Source organism: Epinephelus fuscoguttatus, linkage group LG14 (genome assembly GCF_011397635.1).
Source record: "Epinephelus fuscoguttatus linkage group LG14, E.fuscoguttatus.final_Chr_v1".
Lineage (NCBI taxonomy): Eukaryota > Metazoa > Chordata > Actinopteri > Perciformes > Serranidae > Epinephelus > Epinephelus fuscoguttatus.
The window spans coordinates 29904357-29921997 of NC_064765.1; the positions used below are offsets into that span (position 1 = coordinate 29904357).

The following is a 17641-nucleotide window of genomic DNA, read 5'->3' on the forward strand; positions in this document are numbered from 1 at the left end:
CAGTGGACTGCAGACGGGACTATCTACATGTAATATTCACTGTATAGAATATATTTAGTGTGACTGTTTTATTATGATGCATGGTACAATAAGGAAGAGGATTGGGGCCACGTGAAAAATGTATTTGAATTTTGAGTCAGAATTTGATCTTAGTCAAAATTCTGACTTTAAACTCAGCAATGTCAGAATTTTTAGTTTAAAGTCAAACTTCACATGTGGCCCTGATCCTGCTGACCAATGTAGCAGCTATTAGCAAAAAATGTTTTTGTAAGGTAGCCTATTCACCCCAGCATGTTTATTCTTTCTTTAAATGCTTGACTTTATAATTGTGTTTCATCTTGTGGAAAATTGGTTTATTATATTTTACAAGAAGCTGGAAAAACATTACAGCTTTTTGTTTAACAGTTCTACCTCAGTTAAGCCAGAGTCAGAGTCAGTACAGCAGATCAGGGCCCGTATTTATCACACTTATAAATATTACATTTAAGTTTCTAAAGACTTGGGAATAAAACTTTTTTATTTTAATTTTTGTTTTTGTTTTTTCACTGAGTGTAATTAAAAAAAAAATAAATTAAATTCAAACTGACAACGTCGTATAGGAGTAACCTAGAGGAACTCACTAGTGATCATGTGATTAATCAAGTGCTTTAAGTAGGAATAGCCAATAGCCATGACTTAACTCACAACAGCTTGATTGTACATGCTTTAAAAATCCTTACATTTTACTGAGAGTTTCTTCTGCAAAAATGTGCTTTTAATGGTTTAATACTAGCAATTGATATTAGATTAACAACAACCAAACATATTATATATCACATATTATACATAAATAATAAAATAATAGGACGTTTATTTTTTGTCAACTTAATAAATAAAGGCCCAGAGTAAAAGTCTCAATACGAAAATGTGTATTTTGCCTCAGGTAGGAATCCTGTAATGTTTTTCCATCTTCGGACAACAGCTAAAGTTGTGAATAACTGCTGAGCAATGAATCTGTGTCGTTTGTACTCTTTGTTTGTGTACTTTTTGTTAAATGTTGCCCACTGCATTATTACAATGTTCTAATGTCACACTGCGCAACTGTCCGTGTGTATGCGTGTTTGTGTGTGTGTATGTGTGTGTGTGTGTGTGTGTGTGGTCATGTGACGCCACATCTGGGTTTGTGTACTGATGGTAAACTCCAGTGAATTGAGCACGGAGGGCTATCTTGAACAAACACATTAATCAAGATGGTGGTGTGAGGTTGATCTGAGAGCACACACAACTGATCCCAGAAAGGCAGCTGGAATACAGGAGGACGGATTTTGCCTGTCATCCATTTTTAATATGTTTACTTTATCCCTCATTAAGGAAGCAAAAAGGGTCACTTTCTGTCTTAAATCAGTCCCGCAGTCACCAGAGGGAAAATGTTGGCATTGCACGTTTCTGTAAACCACAGATATGTTACATCTGAATTACATATGTAGCATATCAACATTTCTACAGTGAAGATGGTAGTAGTTTAAATTACATGTATGTGAGCTGACTTTAGGGGATGGTGGATGGTGCAGGGTGAGACGCCGCCTAGCAGCAGACCTAAGACCACTATTCGACAACAATCAACAAAAGTTGTCTTTTACCGAGACATTACTGCATTTCCAGCTGTGATTCCTAACCCTAACCAACTGGCTTTTGGTTAGGGTTGGTTAGTTTTAACATATCTGCTACATATGACACGTACAGATATTACGTATCTGTGGTTTGAAGGTATGTCAACATTTGTTCAGGCGACTGGGTTGACGGGTCAGTATGAGAACTGCTGTCCTGACAAATAAAATGTAAACATAACTGAAAGTGAAATATAGCCTGATGTATCATGTGCAGTAGTTACTTCTCTCAGTTCTCGAGATTACGCAGTGCCTCTAGAAACCACACCCCAACTACTGTAACTGGTCTTGAATTAATTCCTACCATAACTAATCAAACACTCCAAAAATTGACCTCACCCATAGTCCTGCCTACAGTCCAATCTCTGTTAGTGTGTCTCTCCCTCTTCTTATTTTGCTCCACTGGATTTGCATGAAATGCCATTGGAGTAATTGAAACAGTAGTGCAGATGGAGCTTCATTTGCCTGCAATGCATGGAAAGAAGCCAAGCAGGTAAACTCTCAGTCCTCGCTTTCCCCCGGCTGCAGAGGTTGAGACACTAAGCTTGCCTGGATCCAAAAGTGCCACCCGGGGAACCGAGATGGGAATAAAGGAAGTGTTCAACTTGGCGCGGGTGCCCTCCATCCTCATGCTCGGGGTGGTTTACATCACTTATGTGCTGATCGGCGGGGTGATTTTCTGGAAGTTGGAGGGAGATCTCGGAACAAAGGACATCAATCTTTTACTGTCGCACAAAAAGAGGGTGCTCGCGACGTACACCTGTCTGAACCAAGAAGGCCTGGAGGAGGTGGCTCAGGTGAGGTGTGGGACATCAAAAGAGGCAGGTTAATAAAGTTGAATCCTCACCCCTTCTGCCAGGGTGAGGACACAGGGCCAGCCCAAGCCTCCATGGGGCCCTAAGCAAAATTTGATTTTGGGGCCCTCTATTACTGCCAATAATACTGATTATTGATCATTCACACACCTACTGTAAGTTATTTCATGTTCTACTCTAGCCATGTTTCCATCAGCCTGTTTAGATGCGCATCTAGAAGTATTGCATCGGAAAATTATGATGGAAACACCAAAATTCGAATTAAAATCCCCTGATTCGCACAAACTAAAATACGCTCGCTTTAGCCGGGTTTTGGTTGATTCGAAAAAATGTTGATTCACAAAACGGGGGATGGAAACAGTTATGTTTGAATTAAGTCTGACGTAGCGCACCTCTCTCCATGGTGATATCCACACTCCGGGTCGGGAAGGCGGTAATGCATTTACAAGCTGGTTGCCAACTGCCAGAAAACGTAGAAGAAGAAGAATGCGAGACTTGTTGTGTTTCCGGTTCTGCGGAAAACTCGCGCGAGTTAGTAGTTTTCACCAAAGTCTGTACATTTAATTGAAACACACAGGATTCGTATTTCTTTTAATGCGCATTTCCCAATGATTCAAATCACTTTTGGATGGAAACATAGCCAGTGCCTCCTCCAAAATACTGTAACAGTGCTCCTGGGGAAGTTTCATGTAACTTATGAGCATAACTTAATAGGGAGTTGATGTAAAAGGAATATGTTTATTTACTCACATAAATTACTATGCTCTGCAGCAAACAACATATCTCAAACTATAAGTTAACTAAGTTAATTCATTAATGCAAAAACATATTGCTAGCAAATGTCACCGCGTCTGTAATTAGTGTTAGTTGTTATTAAACATTTGCTAAAAAATGTTATCAAAAACGTTGTTTTGATGCCAAAAAGTGACCCAGAATATATACACCAAGAATCAACTTATTCAAAGTATTGCAGAAACACAAAAACGGTAGCTTGAATAGTAAGCTATCTAACCTACCAGTTAAAAGAGAAATGTCTCTAGTTCTGAACTAATGTTAGCTAGCTAATTTGCTATTATAGGCTAACGTAGTTGGAACAAAATATCAACAATAATTAGGGACTTTCCTAATTTGAGGAAACTTTTCAAAATCTCTGTGACACCACACGTTACATTACCAAGACATGCAAACATACCTTTATCCTGTTCTCTTATTGAGAACAGGCTCCGATTGGAGGGAGAGCTAACCACGCCCACTTAGGAGACAGGAAGAGTAACCATTTTCTTAACACTGGATAAGCCCACGGTGGGGTATCTCCTTTATCCAATATCTCTGCTTATGCCTTGGGCCGGCTCTGTGAGGAGGGGATGTGGAAAATGTTTTAAACAGCAATATAGGCTACACAGTCATATAGATGTCAGCATGTTACACTCAGGTGCTAATTTCCTTTTGCCAGGGACATTCTAACATGTAAATGTAAAGGGGTCACTTCACAGTGACACAGCTAAAATCTGCTTGTATCCAAATTAGCCAGTCAGCCTGTGGCTTTTACAGAGAGACCACTGGATTTACATCTGGACCACTGCTTTTACACAGTTTCAGTAACTGACCGTTTACTCCTCTTAAGTGGCCAAAACAGCCACTTTTACTGATTTAAATAACTCATATATACAAGTAGAAATTTGCTTAATTTGCTTAAACAATATCATCTAACTAATCTGTCACTAAAAACAGTTCCAAGCAATGGGCGGCCATTTGCAATCACTTGTAGGACAGCAGCAACTTCTCCCATGCAAATATCAGCAGGGGCGGAGCCAGATGTCCAAACCCTGGGGGGGGGGGGTCAACTGGTATGTTCAGCTGAGGATTTTTTTTTCCCCATTTAAGTATATGCACTATTTTTCAAACCATTTTAGATGATAAAATGCCAAAGAATCTGTATATCATTTGGGAAAAACGTGATAGTTGCCAAAGAACAAAATCGTCCTGTAGAGCCTACATCCTCTTTTGGATCTAATTGTTCTGCAACTGTCTTCAACATTCTGAAACTATGATGCAACAAATGTTGAGGGTGACTAATTTTCGCTCCTGCCACCAAAAAAGACGCACAATATTTATGATATTACTAGGAATTTTGCATAAACAGCGTCACTAATCTTAAAACCTATGTGCTAAAGACAGTGGCATAAGGTAGTTATGATAGGCTCCAGTGTGCGCTATTATGACAGGTCCTAGTGCATGCTATTGTGCACATATCGTCTTGTCACATGATCAGAGACTTGACATTGGATAACATCGATATACATATTACTCAGCAATCTGTATATCTTACTATATAATGACGAAAACTCTGTGTGTGTCTGTCTGTCTGTGTGTCTGTTCCATGTTTTTCTCCTCACTGACTTGGTCAATCCATGTGAAATTTGGCACAGTGGTAGAGGGTCATGGGAGGATGCGAATGAAGCAATATTACGTCAATTGGCCAAAGGGGGGCGCTATAGCAACCGATTGAAATTGCAAAATTTGAATGGGCATATCTCATGCCCTGTATGTCGTAGAGACGTGAAACTTTGCACAGAGATGCCTCTCCTCATGAGGAACAAATTTACCCCAAGAAACCATAACGTCCAGTTATATAGATTTTCAGCCATTTTGAGCGATCTGCATGAAACTGGGTGAACATAATCTAGGGACCAATATCTAAAGTTCCCTCTTGGCAAAAGTTGGAAAACTTACTAAAACTGAGCTTCTATAAGGCAATGAGTATTGCCGAGGGCGTGGCCAATCACATAAAGGTGTATAACATCTCAAGGGTTTCACTGATCACCACGCAACTTTGTAGGCACATGACCACACATAATCTGAGGGGACCCCTCCATTATTGACCCCATCAAACAAAATGGGGGCGCTAGAGAGCTCATTTCTTATCTAGGCCTAACCGCCATATCAATTTTTACTAACCTTGGTAGATATGTAGAACAGGATGCCTCAAGGTGACTGGAGAAATTTAACTCTAATTGGCAACTGGGTGGCGCTATAACAACAGAAAAATGCTTAAAAATGGCTAAAATGCAACCAATCGCTGTGGCTCCCCCTGTGGCCAAATGTTTGGGGTTTTTTTCCTAATTTTTGGTATGACTAAGTCATGGTATGGTATGCTGTACATAATCACAAAAACTGTCAGCGTGTCATTCTGTCAGTCAGTCATTCTGTCTGTCCCACGTCAGAAAATATAAACATGACAGATGGGTTTGCCTTTTTCAAGGACATATATTGCAAATGGCAATTTTTTTAATATATATTTTTTATTTATATGTTTTTCATTCATTCATCTTCTAACCGCTTCATCCTCTATCCCAGCTGACATTGGACGAGAGGCAGGGTACACCCTGGACAGATCGCCAGACTATCACAGGGCTGACACATAGAGACAGACAACCATTCACACTCACACCTATGGACAATTTAGAGTTACCAATTAACCTAGTCCCCAAACTGCATGTCTTTGGACTGTGGGAGGAAGCTGGAGTACCCGGAGAGAACCCACGCTGACACGGGGAGAACATGCGAACTCCGCACAGAAGGGCTCCCACACCCAGGATCGAACTGGCAACCCTCTTGCTGTGAGGCGAGAGTGCTAACCACCACACCACCGTGCCACCCATTTATATATTTCTTTTTTTTTTTAATTTAATGAGTGCCCTTCTTTGAACACTGGCATATTTTCAAGGTGGCAATCACTCATAAGGCCCCACTCTCCACCCAACGCATTGTTGGAGGGTTCACCGTTTCTATGGGCCCCCCACCTCACAGTCCCCAGTGCAACCACACTGCCTGCACTGTCTATATTTACGCCCCTGGCTGCAATAGAGTTCACAGAATAAAAGTTAAGCTGACATCTGCTACGTTTGAATCAATGCCATAATAATCTGGGCTGCTCGTATTTTAAAATAAGGATCAACAGGGCCAAGTAAATGTGGTCTTCAGTACTTTGAACGGAAAACAAAATGGGCATATATCAGTATCTGAATGACACAAAGTTTAAGATGTTTTAAAAACCTTTAACATTCGGGGCTTTTGAGAAACCGTCTGAGGTTGTTGTGCAATCCTTTTCTTAGGAACTGCTGAGATTTTTTTTAGAACATCACACCCATTCTGGAGAAAAGCATGCTATGTTGCAAGCTACTTGCAGAGTAAGAAAAACAATAAATTGATTATTCATTTTGCCAGCTGATGTGTGATCTTAGATTTGCATTGTGTTAAGACTGAAATCCGGGCAGGCCGTAGAGGAGGTGCGTCCTCAGCATATATTATGGTATGAAGATATCAGATTTAATTTCAATAAAGTCTGTTTCTGAAATCAGGCAACACTTGGGATAAGGAAGTACTACATCACAATTAATAATAAACTTGCAGTCTTAGATAACTAGGCCACAGGTCTCAGACTGTTATGTATTTCTCTTGGAGTAATTTCCCACACTGGTGATGAACTCAAGAGTTTTATGTAACAGACTGTGTCAACATATCTGCTCTGGCTGACACAGTGCTGACAGGGGTCTATGTGCCAACAGCTGTATTATATTGACCTAAAGACCCTGAAAGTTTTGGATCACTAAGTACAGGAGTTACATAACTGTGAGTCATAAAGACTGACCCAAGTCCATGGAATTCGTCATCATTTCAAATGAGTAACCCAGTTGGGAATTCTTTTATCTCTTTCAGGTTGTTCAAGATGCGTCCAAGGTGGGCCTAAGTTTGAAAGGCAACTACACCACGGACGGCTTCTGGAAATTCACCAGTTCAGCTGTGTTTGCTGCCACTGTGGTCACAACTATAGGTCAGACACCATGGAATATAACACAAGAGACTTTCAATCATGCCTCATCACCAGCCGATAGAATTGTTTGTGCAACCTAAACAACTATGATGTGATAATATCAGGCTTTAACCTGGTCAACACATCATATAAGCAGTTTTGAACTTATGTTGGAATCACTGAATCATTGTGTTTTTGTTACCTGGGAATGAGCCATTTTGTATCTACATATAGAGCGGGTCCTATTCAATGGATACTGCCATGTTGTTTCTACAGTAGCCCAGAACAGACAAATTAAACACTGGCTCTATATAGGGCCGTTTGTGTTTTTGCTTCAGCCACCATACTTCTTGACACACAGAAGTTTCAGGTCTGCAAGCTCACCTCTAGATGCTACTGAATCCCTCACACTGGACCTTTTAACGTTTGACTTATTGTCTAATTCTAGACCCAATAAAGTTGTTATTTTGTCAGTATGAATCATTTGGACTAATTTGAAAAAATACCATCTCATACAGCCTGTTATAATTTATTTTCTTTTTGATTTTGAAGAGCAGTGCTCCTCTTAGTTTTTTTCATTGTGTATTTATTTCAAGATGATTGTTAATGAACCTTTGGGGGCAATAATCAGTGAACCTGAGGACTAAGAATAAGCACTTGAACCTTCAGTATATTTGCCCAAATCTCAACTCTATTTTGAATATCTATCTATAACATAACAATTTGGTTGGTAAAGCGCTGTGGAGGTGAAAAACTTTCTGCGATCAAGAGCCATCTCAGAGACTCATCCCTGAGCAGCAAAGTCCCTTATAGGCAAAAAGAATTGATTGAGTGATTAAACCACTTATTGAATGAGTTTTTCTTCTCCTTCCACCACACTAAGAGCTTATAGTTTTACAGGTTATGGGAACATGAGTCCGAGCTCTACTGCTGGCCAGATCTTCTGTGTGTTCTTTGCACTATTTGGTATCCCGCTCAACATGGTGGTGCTCAACAGGGTGGGCAAATACATGCTTGCTATAGAGAGGAACATCTCCGACTTCCTGGAGGGAAAGACCGGGCGAAGGGTGAGGAGATCTTTAATCTCTTAGTCTAACAGTGAAGTATGTTTCAGATCAATGTGGAATTTTTGGAGTAGGGTGTAGCTGCATAGCTCCAGGCTCAGGCCCAGGTCCTCCATCACAGTACAGTTCCAAGCTTGGATAAGGAAACTGTGTACACCCTATGGTACCACCATGATTTCGCTAACCTTAGCTAGCGATGTTAATGTTGTCAGCAAACTAATGCTGAAGTAAGCTGAAATTATGTTAGTAACTCATAACTCATAAGCTTAGCACAATTATTTACTGTTTTAATGTTACGTTACCTAACTTTACAAGGTACAGTTATATTTAAGTATTAGGTTGTATTGTTTACCATGGAGGGCAAACTAGTGACTAGCTAGCATATCTTAATGTGGCATTTCTAATACACTTATTTATTAAGGATAAGTATGACAATGTATCTGAAACATGAAACCTTATTGACTGATAAGAAAGCAACAGATGTGATTTAACTAACACGATTTTTCACCACCAGTCTGGGAATGGACATAGGTCCCAGCCATGCCCACAGGAAGTGTGCCAGGCTTTGAAGCCAAGTTTTCTAGTGGCTAAACAGTGGAATTAAAACTTCCAGATCCATTGCGTGAAGTTACTGGGCCAAAAAAGGTTTCAGTCTGCAGACTTACATTGTGAAAAAGACATCTGTAAATAAGTGAATAATGTTTTTGATTGACTGACACATTTAACTCTTGGGATTTGATCGATTCGGTCCAATAACATTTTGAAAGTCTAGGAGAGCTACACAATAAAATCATTTTATCCCCATTGAAGTTAGCAGGTGGCTAAACCAGAAGTTAGCCGTTCAGATAAAAGACTGTAGTGTGGCCAACTTTTTTGGCTATTGATGAGTGAAAGGGACCCCGCCTCAAACATTGTATCCAGTTATGTTTATACATCCATAGTCCCAGCACCAGAGGTAGGCCTCAGCCTGGAGCTCTGCAACAGGACCCAATTTTGTCTCACACATTTCAAGTGGACAGATCCTTGGAACCTAATTTGTTTCTACCTTCTGTATCTCACTGCAGAAGTGTACCCGTTTTTTTGTCCACCTGGTGTCATACCTATCTGGAGCAGTGCTCTTCTTTGTTGTGCCCATGATTGTGTTCCAGCAGCATGAGGGCTGGACTTTCTCCCAAGCCATCTACTACTGTTTCATTACTCTGAGCACCATCGGCTTCGGAGACTTTGTGGCAGGTACAGTGCAGCAATCACACTTCAGTGCTGATCGACAACAGAAAGTAGCCACACTGTGATCCAATGACTGAATAACTTAACTCTATTTCTTCATGTTTCCTCAACACATTATGCTGATTCTTCCCTTCACAGACAGTAATCCAGACAAAACTTACCCAGAGTGGTACAGCATCCTCATGGCCTCATGGATCTTCTTTGGCCTGGCCTGGCTGGCCCTCCTCATCAACCACTCTATTGACATCCTGGAGCGACTCAACACCCACTGCAAACAGCGGTGGGGTGGACAGAAGCCAGAGGAAGAGTCTGGCACCACAGAAGGCGACAACCCAGACACACAGCTGGAGGAGGAAGACGAGATCAAGAAGCCTCCAATGAGTCAGTAAACTAAGGTAAAAAGGTGAAGATTCCAGAGATTTGACCTAATCATAGAATTATCTCTCTGTAGATCAATACGTGGGAAACAGGCATAATTTATGGGTTATGGCCAAGTCATGGCAGGATGTTTGTGTGTGTGTGTGTGTGTGTGTGTGTGTGTGTGTGTGTGTGTGTGTAACAAGACTGTAAATGTTGAGAGTCTGTGATGATTAAATGTGTGACTGTGCATTGGTTTGTCAGTTTTAATCCCTTTCTCTTCATCTGCCGCTAAAATATTGACTCATTTTTGTTGAGTTTGTTTGTTTGTTTGACGGCATGCAACATCCACATGCTGTTTACTCTGTTAGCACTTTGTTTCCCAATCTGTAAACATGTTACTCTTCACTCTCACATGCTTGTTAGTCTACTTGGTTGATAAAGAATATCCTCTCCCAGTGAGTGGCACACCTTTCTGACCACGAACCAAGTCATTTACCAGTTCAGTGGCATTTTGAAATTATTTGTCTGAGCCTACCTGGTACTTCTGAATGACTGTTGATGCCCACAATCAAAACCACAGTCAATTGCAAATACATGTAAATAATGTGATTTGTTTTGCAACATAGATGTACTTGAATGACAAATTTTATTGCTATCATCAAAGGCATTGAGGCTGTTAAAAAATAAGTCTGTCTTGTTTACCATGATTTGTTGGAAATGAACATCCAAAAATAATAGATTTATCGTCAACATATTTTCAGGGGAAATTGGTGGTATTTAACTATCTAAAGGTTCCGTGTGCAACATTCAGAGCATTAACAAAGCAGCAAACCACTATTTGCTGTAAAGATATAGTGGTGTAATGGTGTCCTGAGTAGAGAATGAAGTCAACCGGCCCCCAGGAACAGTGCCAGGTTTTGAAGCCAATCTGACATGGTTGCCAAAATGTACAATTACAACTTCTGGGTCTGTCACATGATGCCATTGGACTTACATTTGGAAAGAGACATCTGTAAGTCACTGGATAAATTTTTTTGAGCATCAAAATGACCCATGTCACTATCAGGATTTGATCCAAACAGTCCGAAACATTTTGAAAGTCTAGAATAGCAGCATGATTAAGTAATTTTATCCTCATTCTAGTTAGCATAGGGCTAAGCCAGAGGTTAGCTGCTCGGCTGGTCTCTAGTCAGAAGACAATGATACCCAGTGGTAAGGCAAAGTTATTTATACATTTCAGTAACAAGGCAACTCAAAATGGTCAGTGATGCAGAAGTTCTGTCTGATTTTATACCTGGGAGACTGAATTCTTTTGGCTTCATGCACTGCTGAGCAACTTTCATGGGAATGAACATGGCTCCACCATGTGTTTTAATCCGAGCTTCTCTGTGGATTGCTGTGGTAAACCTGTTCTGCTGCGTTTGCATGTTAATGCCTGTTAGCTCATGGCAACTACTTTGCACTCTGTTGATATGGCCATTACCACTGATATCAGGACGGCAATGTTGTGGAAGCACAGTGTCCACTCTCCAGGTAACACTGTTAGCTCTGTAAGCACTGTTGCTGTTGTTGAGCGCTGTTTATGGAGTTTGCCTCGTTAGCTGCTAGCAGCAGGCTCACCCACCTCCATGTTGAGAACTGTGTAGAGACAACTCATCTGCTCTGAATTTTGCATAGAGTCCCTTTAAATAATTGTAATGCAATAAATAACTTTACACAAGGCAGGTATATTTGCATTGCACATTTAATTGTATTTCACTCAGATTTGAAGTACTTGTAATAAGTATTGTTCTGACAATAGTTGCTGACAACACTTTAAGCATAATATTAAAATACAAACAATTAATATCTTAATATACCAATACTGAAAGCTTTTTACTGTACTTTGTTTTCTTTTAACTTTATGTGATTGAAACTTGCTTAAACCCTGTTGCAATCTTGAGTTGATGCAGCATATTAATACTGAAGAAATTCTGTACTATTATTATTTTTATTTTACTTTAAATTTTTACATATTCATTCACAGCCTGTAGGATAGCATAGCTGCTCTGTGCTGAAATTAGCTTTGTATCCACTAGGTGGCGTTACTATACTAACACTAGAGAAATGAAGCATTCAAGCCAGAGGTAAAGCAGCAAATACTCACTGTATAGTGAATAATATTGTAATCATAGAAACCATAGTGATCACATCCTCACATACAATACCTTGCTACTTTTCACATTTTTACGTTTCACTCAAAAGGATATATAAACCCAAACACAATCTATACAGCAACTTTCATTAAATGTAATTTCTTTTCCTTATTGCATATTTAAATAAATGTGTATAGTCATGATTTCATAACGTGTTTTTGCTTTTTTGCTGCATAGTTTTCCTGACAATGTCCCATAATAGAACAATAGAGGACCTAAAGGCACAAACGCCTCTTGAGGCTCATATATCACAGAGCAAGGCCGGCAACACTGAGGAGGAGTGAATGACAAAGACAGACGGCAGCAGCAGCAGGGACGAGAGGGTGGAAAATGAGAGAGTGCTGCTGGGGAGATGGCTAGTAAGACAAGGAAAATGAAGTTGGTGCAAAAGGGGAGATATTCGAGAGAAAGTGCAAAATTCCAGACAGTAAAGGGATGAAGGATTTCTGTTTTTTTAGCTGTATGGACAGTGGGAAGTATGAAAGGGAAATGGAGTGAGAGAGGACTGTAAATTGTACAACAAAACACCACATACCTGTTTGGCCACGGTTCAATGAGAACTCAGCATGTGTGAGAGATCAGTGCCCCTTACTTGTTCTGTTTAATCGACCAGTTGCTTATCCTGCATACTGTCCACAGTGGGACAAGGCTCTGAAATTGAGGTGTCATTATCATCATCATCATCAGCAGCAGCAGCAGCAGCAGCAGCAGCAGCAGCAATTTTTATTAATTTACCAAAGAAACACTGTCTCCAAGCACCAGACATCAAACTGCAGATATTATAAACTACCATGGATGTTGGGCTGCTATAAATTACTGCTGTGCCAGGACTAAATCTGGTACACAATGGAAGCCTGGGAGAACTTGTGATTGTGATTGTGTGACAAGTTCTCACACTTTATCTCCTAAGAATTGTATGGAGGCCGTGTGAAGCAAATGAGAAAAAAACAGTCTGGTGATCCATTCTCAAAGTCTGATCTGAATTGTTTCCTGGCAAAGGTATTGCCAAGAAATTCTTTCGAATTTCCTTTTTTTTCATCTGTGAAACAGGTGGGACAAAATGTTGAAACGCCAGCATAGTTTTTGTAAGTTACTTATTTTAAATCTGTGAAAAAAGGTTAAAAACAAAATAAATAAATAAAAATTGCAGGGGTTTTTTAATATGTTTTTCCCCAAGTTGATTTTTCTAAGCATTTGTTGCTGTAATACTCATTTCGGCCACAAGAGGCTGAAGTGCACCACTATATTCTAAATATGCTAACTGTGATCTGCACTAATGATAGATTATTGCTCATAAACACATTTCTAGCCAAAAGAAAGATGTGATATAATGTTACATATTGCTATAACCTTGTACCCTTGGTTTCGAGTTCATAGAGAAATTAAAACTCGCATTAAAGAAAACACAAATGTTTTTAGTCCTATTGAGAACATGTTGTAGAGCTCAGCCTCTTGTGTTCAAAATGAGTACTACAACAACAAACACTTGAAAATTACCCCTGAAATATATATATATATATATATATATATCATCTTCTAACCACTTCATCCTCTTGATGGTCGTGGGGGGGCTGGAGCCTATCCCAGCTGACATCGGGCGAGAGGCAGGGTACACCCTGGACAGGTCGCCAGACTATCGCAGGGCTGACACATAGAGGCAGACAACCATTCACACTCACATTCACACCTACGGACAATTTAGAGTTATCAATTAACCTGCATGTCTTTGGACTGTGGGAGGAAGCCGGAGTACCCGGAGAGAACCCACGCTGACATGAGGAGACCATGCAAACTCTGCACAGAAGGGCTCCCACACCCGGGATCGAACCAGCAACCCTCTTGCTGTGAGGCGACAGTGCTAACCACCACACCACCGTGCCGCCCTATATGTATATCTATATATCTATATCTATATCTATATCTATCTATATTTATATCTATATCTATATATATAGCAAGAACCCCCCCTTTTTTTTTTTTTTTTTTTTTACAGACAATTAAAAGCAGGCAAAAAGAAAAAGGAAACGTGGTGGGCTTACCTCAGGCTCACTAGCATTGAACCATGGATGCATAGTTAAAATGCCCTTATTAGTTTAATGCACATAAAAGTTAAAATTTACAAAAGCAGAGTGCCGACCAGTTCCGACCCACACTGGGTCTTCCTTCAGGTGTAACTGGAAAAAGGAGTCAATTGGTAAAAGGAGTCGAAAGGAGTCTGGTGGACAACTTTGCCAGTCATGCCCTAAGGAAAGCGGTCAGTGCTTTTCTTTTGTAACTCTTAACTTTTATATGTCCTAAACTAATTTAGGCATTTGAACTATACACCCTTGGCTGGATGCAAGTGTGCTTGTAGTTCAGAACTCATAAACACAGGATATAAAACAATTTTGATGAGACTTAAAATGGATCACCAGAATTTTGTTTTCCATACTTGCATCTCAGGCCTTCTGTACAAACCTCTTTACTAACTAACAACATTTTATATTCAGTGAAAACTTTCAGTGGCAGTGCAAAAAGTGGTATGACCCTTAGGGTAAGAGTGAGTAAATAAATGTGAGGTTGTAGTAGTGGTTAATGTGTGTGTAAACAGCCCCCTGGGTTTACCTGTAGTCACAGTAGAAAGCACTGACATCTTTATTGTTTGACCATGACTGTGATCTTCTCCTAACCTTGACCACATGGTTTTAGTTGTCCTGCCTAACCTTAAAAGATGTGGGTTTTTTTCAAGAAATTCCAAGGAACTTTGCTGCTCTAAGATCCAAGGGGAGGATGTTCCAAAAACTTGGCAGATTTCTTGCGGGACACTTTGGGAACTTCTAAAGAACAGCAGGGAAGGATCTGCGAGTTCTTGTTCAGAAATAAAAAGAAAGGCAACATGCCTTCTCTGAATGACAGAAAGTACAGCATGTTAAAATATCTACAACCAATAGCAGACATAAAAAGTAAAAGATGTGCAAAGCATCGCTCTCCAGTACACACAGGTTTATCAGTGTGTGGTTTTTAAACACCATAGCAAATCGCATGTAACACATGTTGCAAAATGTATGGAGAATATTTGAAATATGTGGGTGTGTCTGCCTGTGCGGGTTCTTGTAACTGTGTATGGATAACTTTGCAGCTGCATGCTACACAGCTGCAACTGAGTAGCCTATGTTATGTATATTGCATTCCTCTGGATATACTTACACAGTATACACAGAGATGAACATACAGTAAGAAAGTCTTTCAAGCGCTAAATGTACATTATGTCGTGCTGAAACACATGCACACACACAAACACACACACACACACACACACACACACACACACACACACACATACACACACACACACACACACACACACAATCACACAAAACATGAACAAAACTCATGGTCAGGTTTTAGATTAGCACAAAAAGACACTCAACCCAATGCATCACACTAACAGTTCACTTTTTGTCAATATAAACGACAAACACGTGTTCTGCAGGCAAAGAGGAAACAACACAAATCCCTACATGCACATCCACACACAAAGGTCTGTGTTGTTTATCTCATCTGCCCACATGGAAGCAGCAGACAGGTCACATGAAATGCATCTCAACTGACCTATTAGTCATGTGGACGTGCTTTAATAGTTTTGTGGGTGACCTTAACTGTGCTGCCTGACCGATTCAGATAAGAGTATTGAGGAATATTTTTTTTTTTGGTAAAGAGATAAAACTCTCAAAAAAGAAAACTTAAAAGACTGTGTGTGACATTCAGAGCACTGATATAGCATCAAGCTACTATTTGCTATGTGAGGATACGGTAGTAGTAAGAGTAATGGCGTCCTGAATAGAGAATGAAGTCATGCGACCTCTTTGTGTGCTGTTGTCAGAGCTTCCTTGTTCCTTGTTGTTGTAGACAGTCCAGCCATGTGTGCATATTAGTGCATGTGTGTATTGCACTGGCTAGTTAATCGCCATTATTTTGCTCTGTGCTCATATGGCAGTTACTGCTGATAGCAGCAGCAAAGTGTACCATTTACCCTCTGCTAGGGTTGGGTCCTGAAAGCCTATATGACCAGTACCTAGCAGTGTCTCATTTCAGTGACAGATTGTGTGAATGGTGAGAGAAAGAGAGAGCAAGCGTAAGTGTGTTTGTGTCGGTGGCAGTGAGGCTGCAGCAACTGAAGCAGAGAGAGTGCAGTTAAACCCTGTGCAGTTTAGGCTATTTGTCCATGTTTAAATGCTCTAACACCTCAAGAACCAAGCCAGATTCTTATGTCTTGCGTACCACCTGCTGATTAAAATACAGGGAGTTAGCCCCAAAGTTAGAGAGCTAAGTTAGCCTTGCATGGGAAACTGACAAGGCTCACTTAAGGTGGACTATTAAGGTGGACCAGCTATTGCATGGCTGCTGACTTTATCTCAAATTAGGGCGACAATCATTGGTCACAATTAAAAATCTATTTTGCTTTTATTATTAACGTGACTGTTCTTTAGTGTCAAACTATTGTAGTTGGGTTAGAATTTATTTGAAGTGAATTTGTTAATAGTGTTGTGTAATTATCCATTTTTCTATATTTAATTATACTTTAAATTGTTAGACCGAATGTATTGTTCAGTTTAAAGCTTAAAGGGATAGTTCGACATTTTGGCATTTTTGGTTCGAGCGTTTTGGAGTCATTTGATGGTGTATTTGATTAGTTTTGAGGGAGAGAGGGACCTGTACCAGTCACCTCCATTTCACTTCCACTTCTTTGTTTACACAGGAAACAAGCCAGGCAGCTGCCTTCAAATATGATTGACATTTTAATGTTACACAAATATCATACTATGTGCTTAAGCATTAGCGACTTACGCCTGTCCTTGCTTATGTCAATTTATTTGCTCTCCATTGCTCTCCGCAGAGTGCAAATGAGGTAGCATAATCACCACCGGTTACATCATAGCCTCAAGTTACTATAAACTAAAACCATATGAGATTAACATTATAGGGCATTTTTTGTTCATGATACAACCAACATCTATTTGCCACTAATAGAAGCGCACCACAATGTACAGAACTTGTGGAAATAACACAGCAGGGAAGCCAAAGCCAGAGTAGCTCTGTTGCTGCTGACAGTTTTGAATGGCAAAACAACATGGCAGCCCTGAAGTCTCTGTTCATTTGGTTTAAGGGACTGGTGTACGTCAACAGTTTATCCAGATTCAACTTAGTTAAGGTTATTACATATAAGCATGTGTATGGATTAGCAGGTCATGTTTTAAAATGTCTGTATTATAACTGCTTGCTTTGAAGTTGTAAAGGAATGCTAAGTGACACTATACTCACACTCTTGTGGTTAACTACAGTCAGAAGTGAAGTATTCAGTTTGACCCATATTAACACCTTGTCAGCAGCAGCATCACATTTTTGTGGTTATTAATCATTGACAAACACAACATCTGTTCTGATCATGCTGGTAAAAATGACAGAGCTACTCTGAGATAACTGTAGAAGATAAAGCTAAACTAGGACTGCAATTAAATATATCAGAGCTGTAAATACCTTA

At 40.0% G+C, this 17641-nt stretch overlaps 1 protein-coding gene across 1 annotated transcript; it reads left to right on the forward strand.

Moving 5' to 3' along the window:
* Positions 1–2227: 2227 nt before the first annotated feature.
* kcnk17 (potassium channel, subfamily K, member 17) lies at positions 2228–10019 on the forward strand. The gene is made up of 5 exons (XM_049597022.1): positions 2228–2443; positions 7181–7295; positions 8175–8341; positions 9403–9571; positions 9704–10019. Exons 1-5 carry the CDS (start codon positions 2228–2230, stop codon positions 9952–9954), a joined length of 918 nt encoding a protein of 305 aa, XP_049452979.1. The 3' UTR covers positions 9955–10019.
* The last annotated feature ends 7622 nt before the right edge of the window (positions 10020–17641 follow it).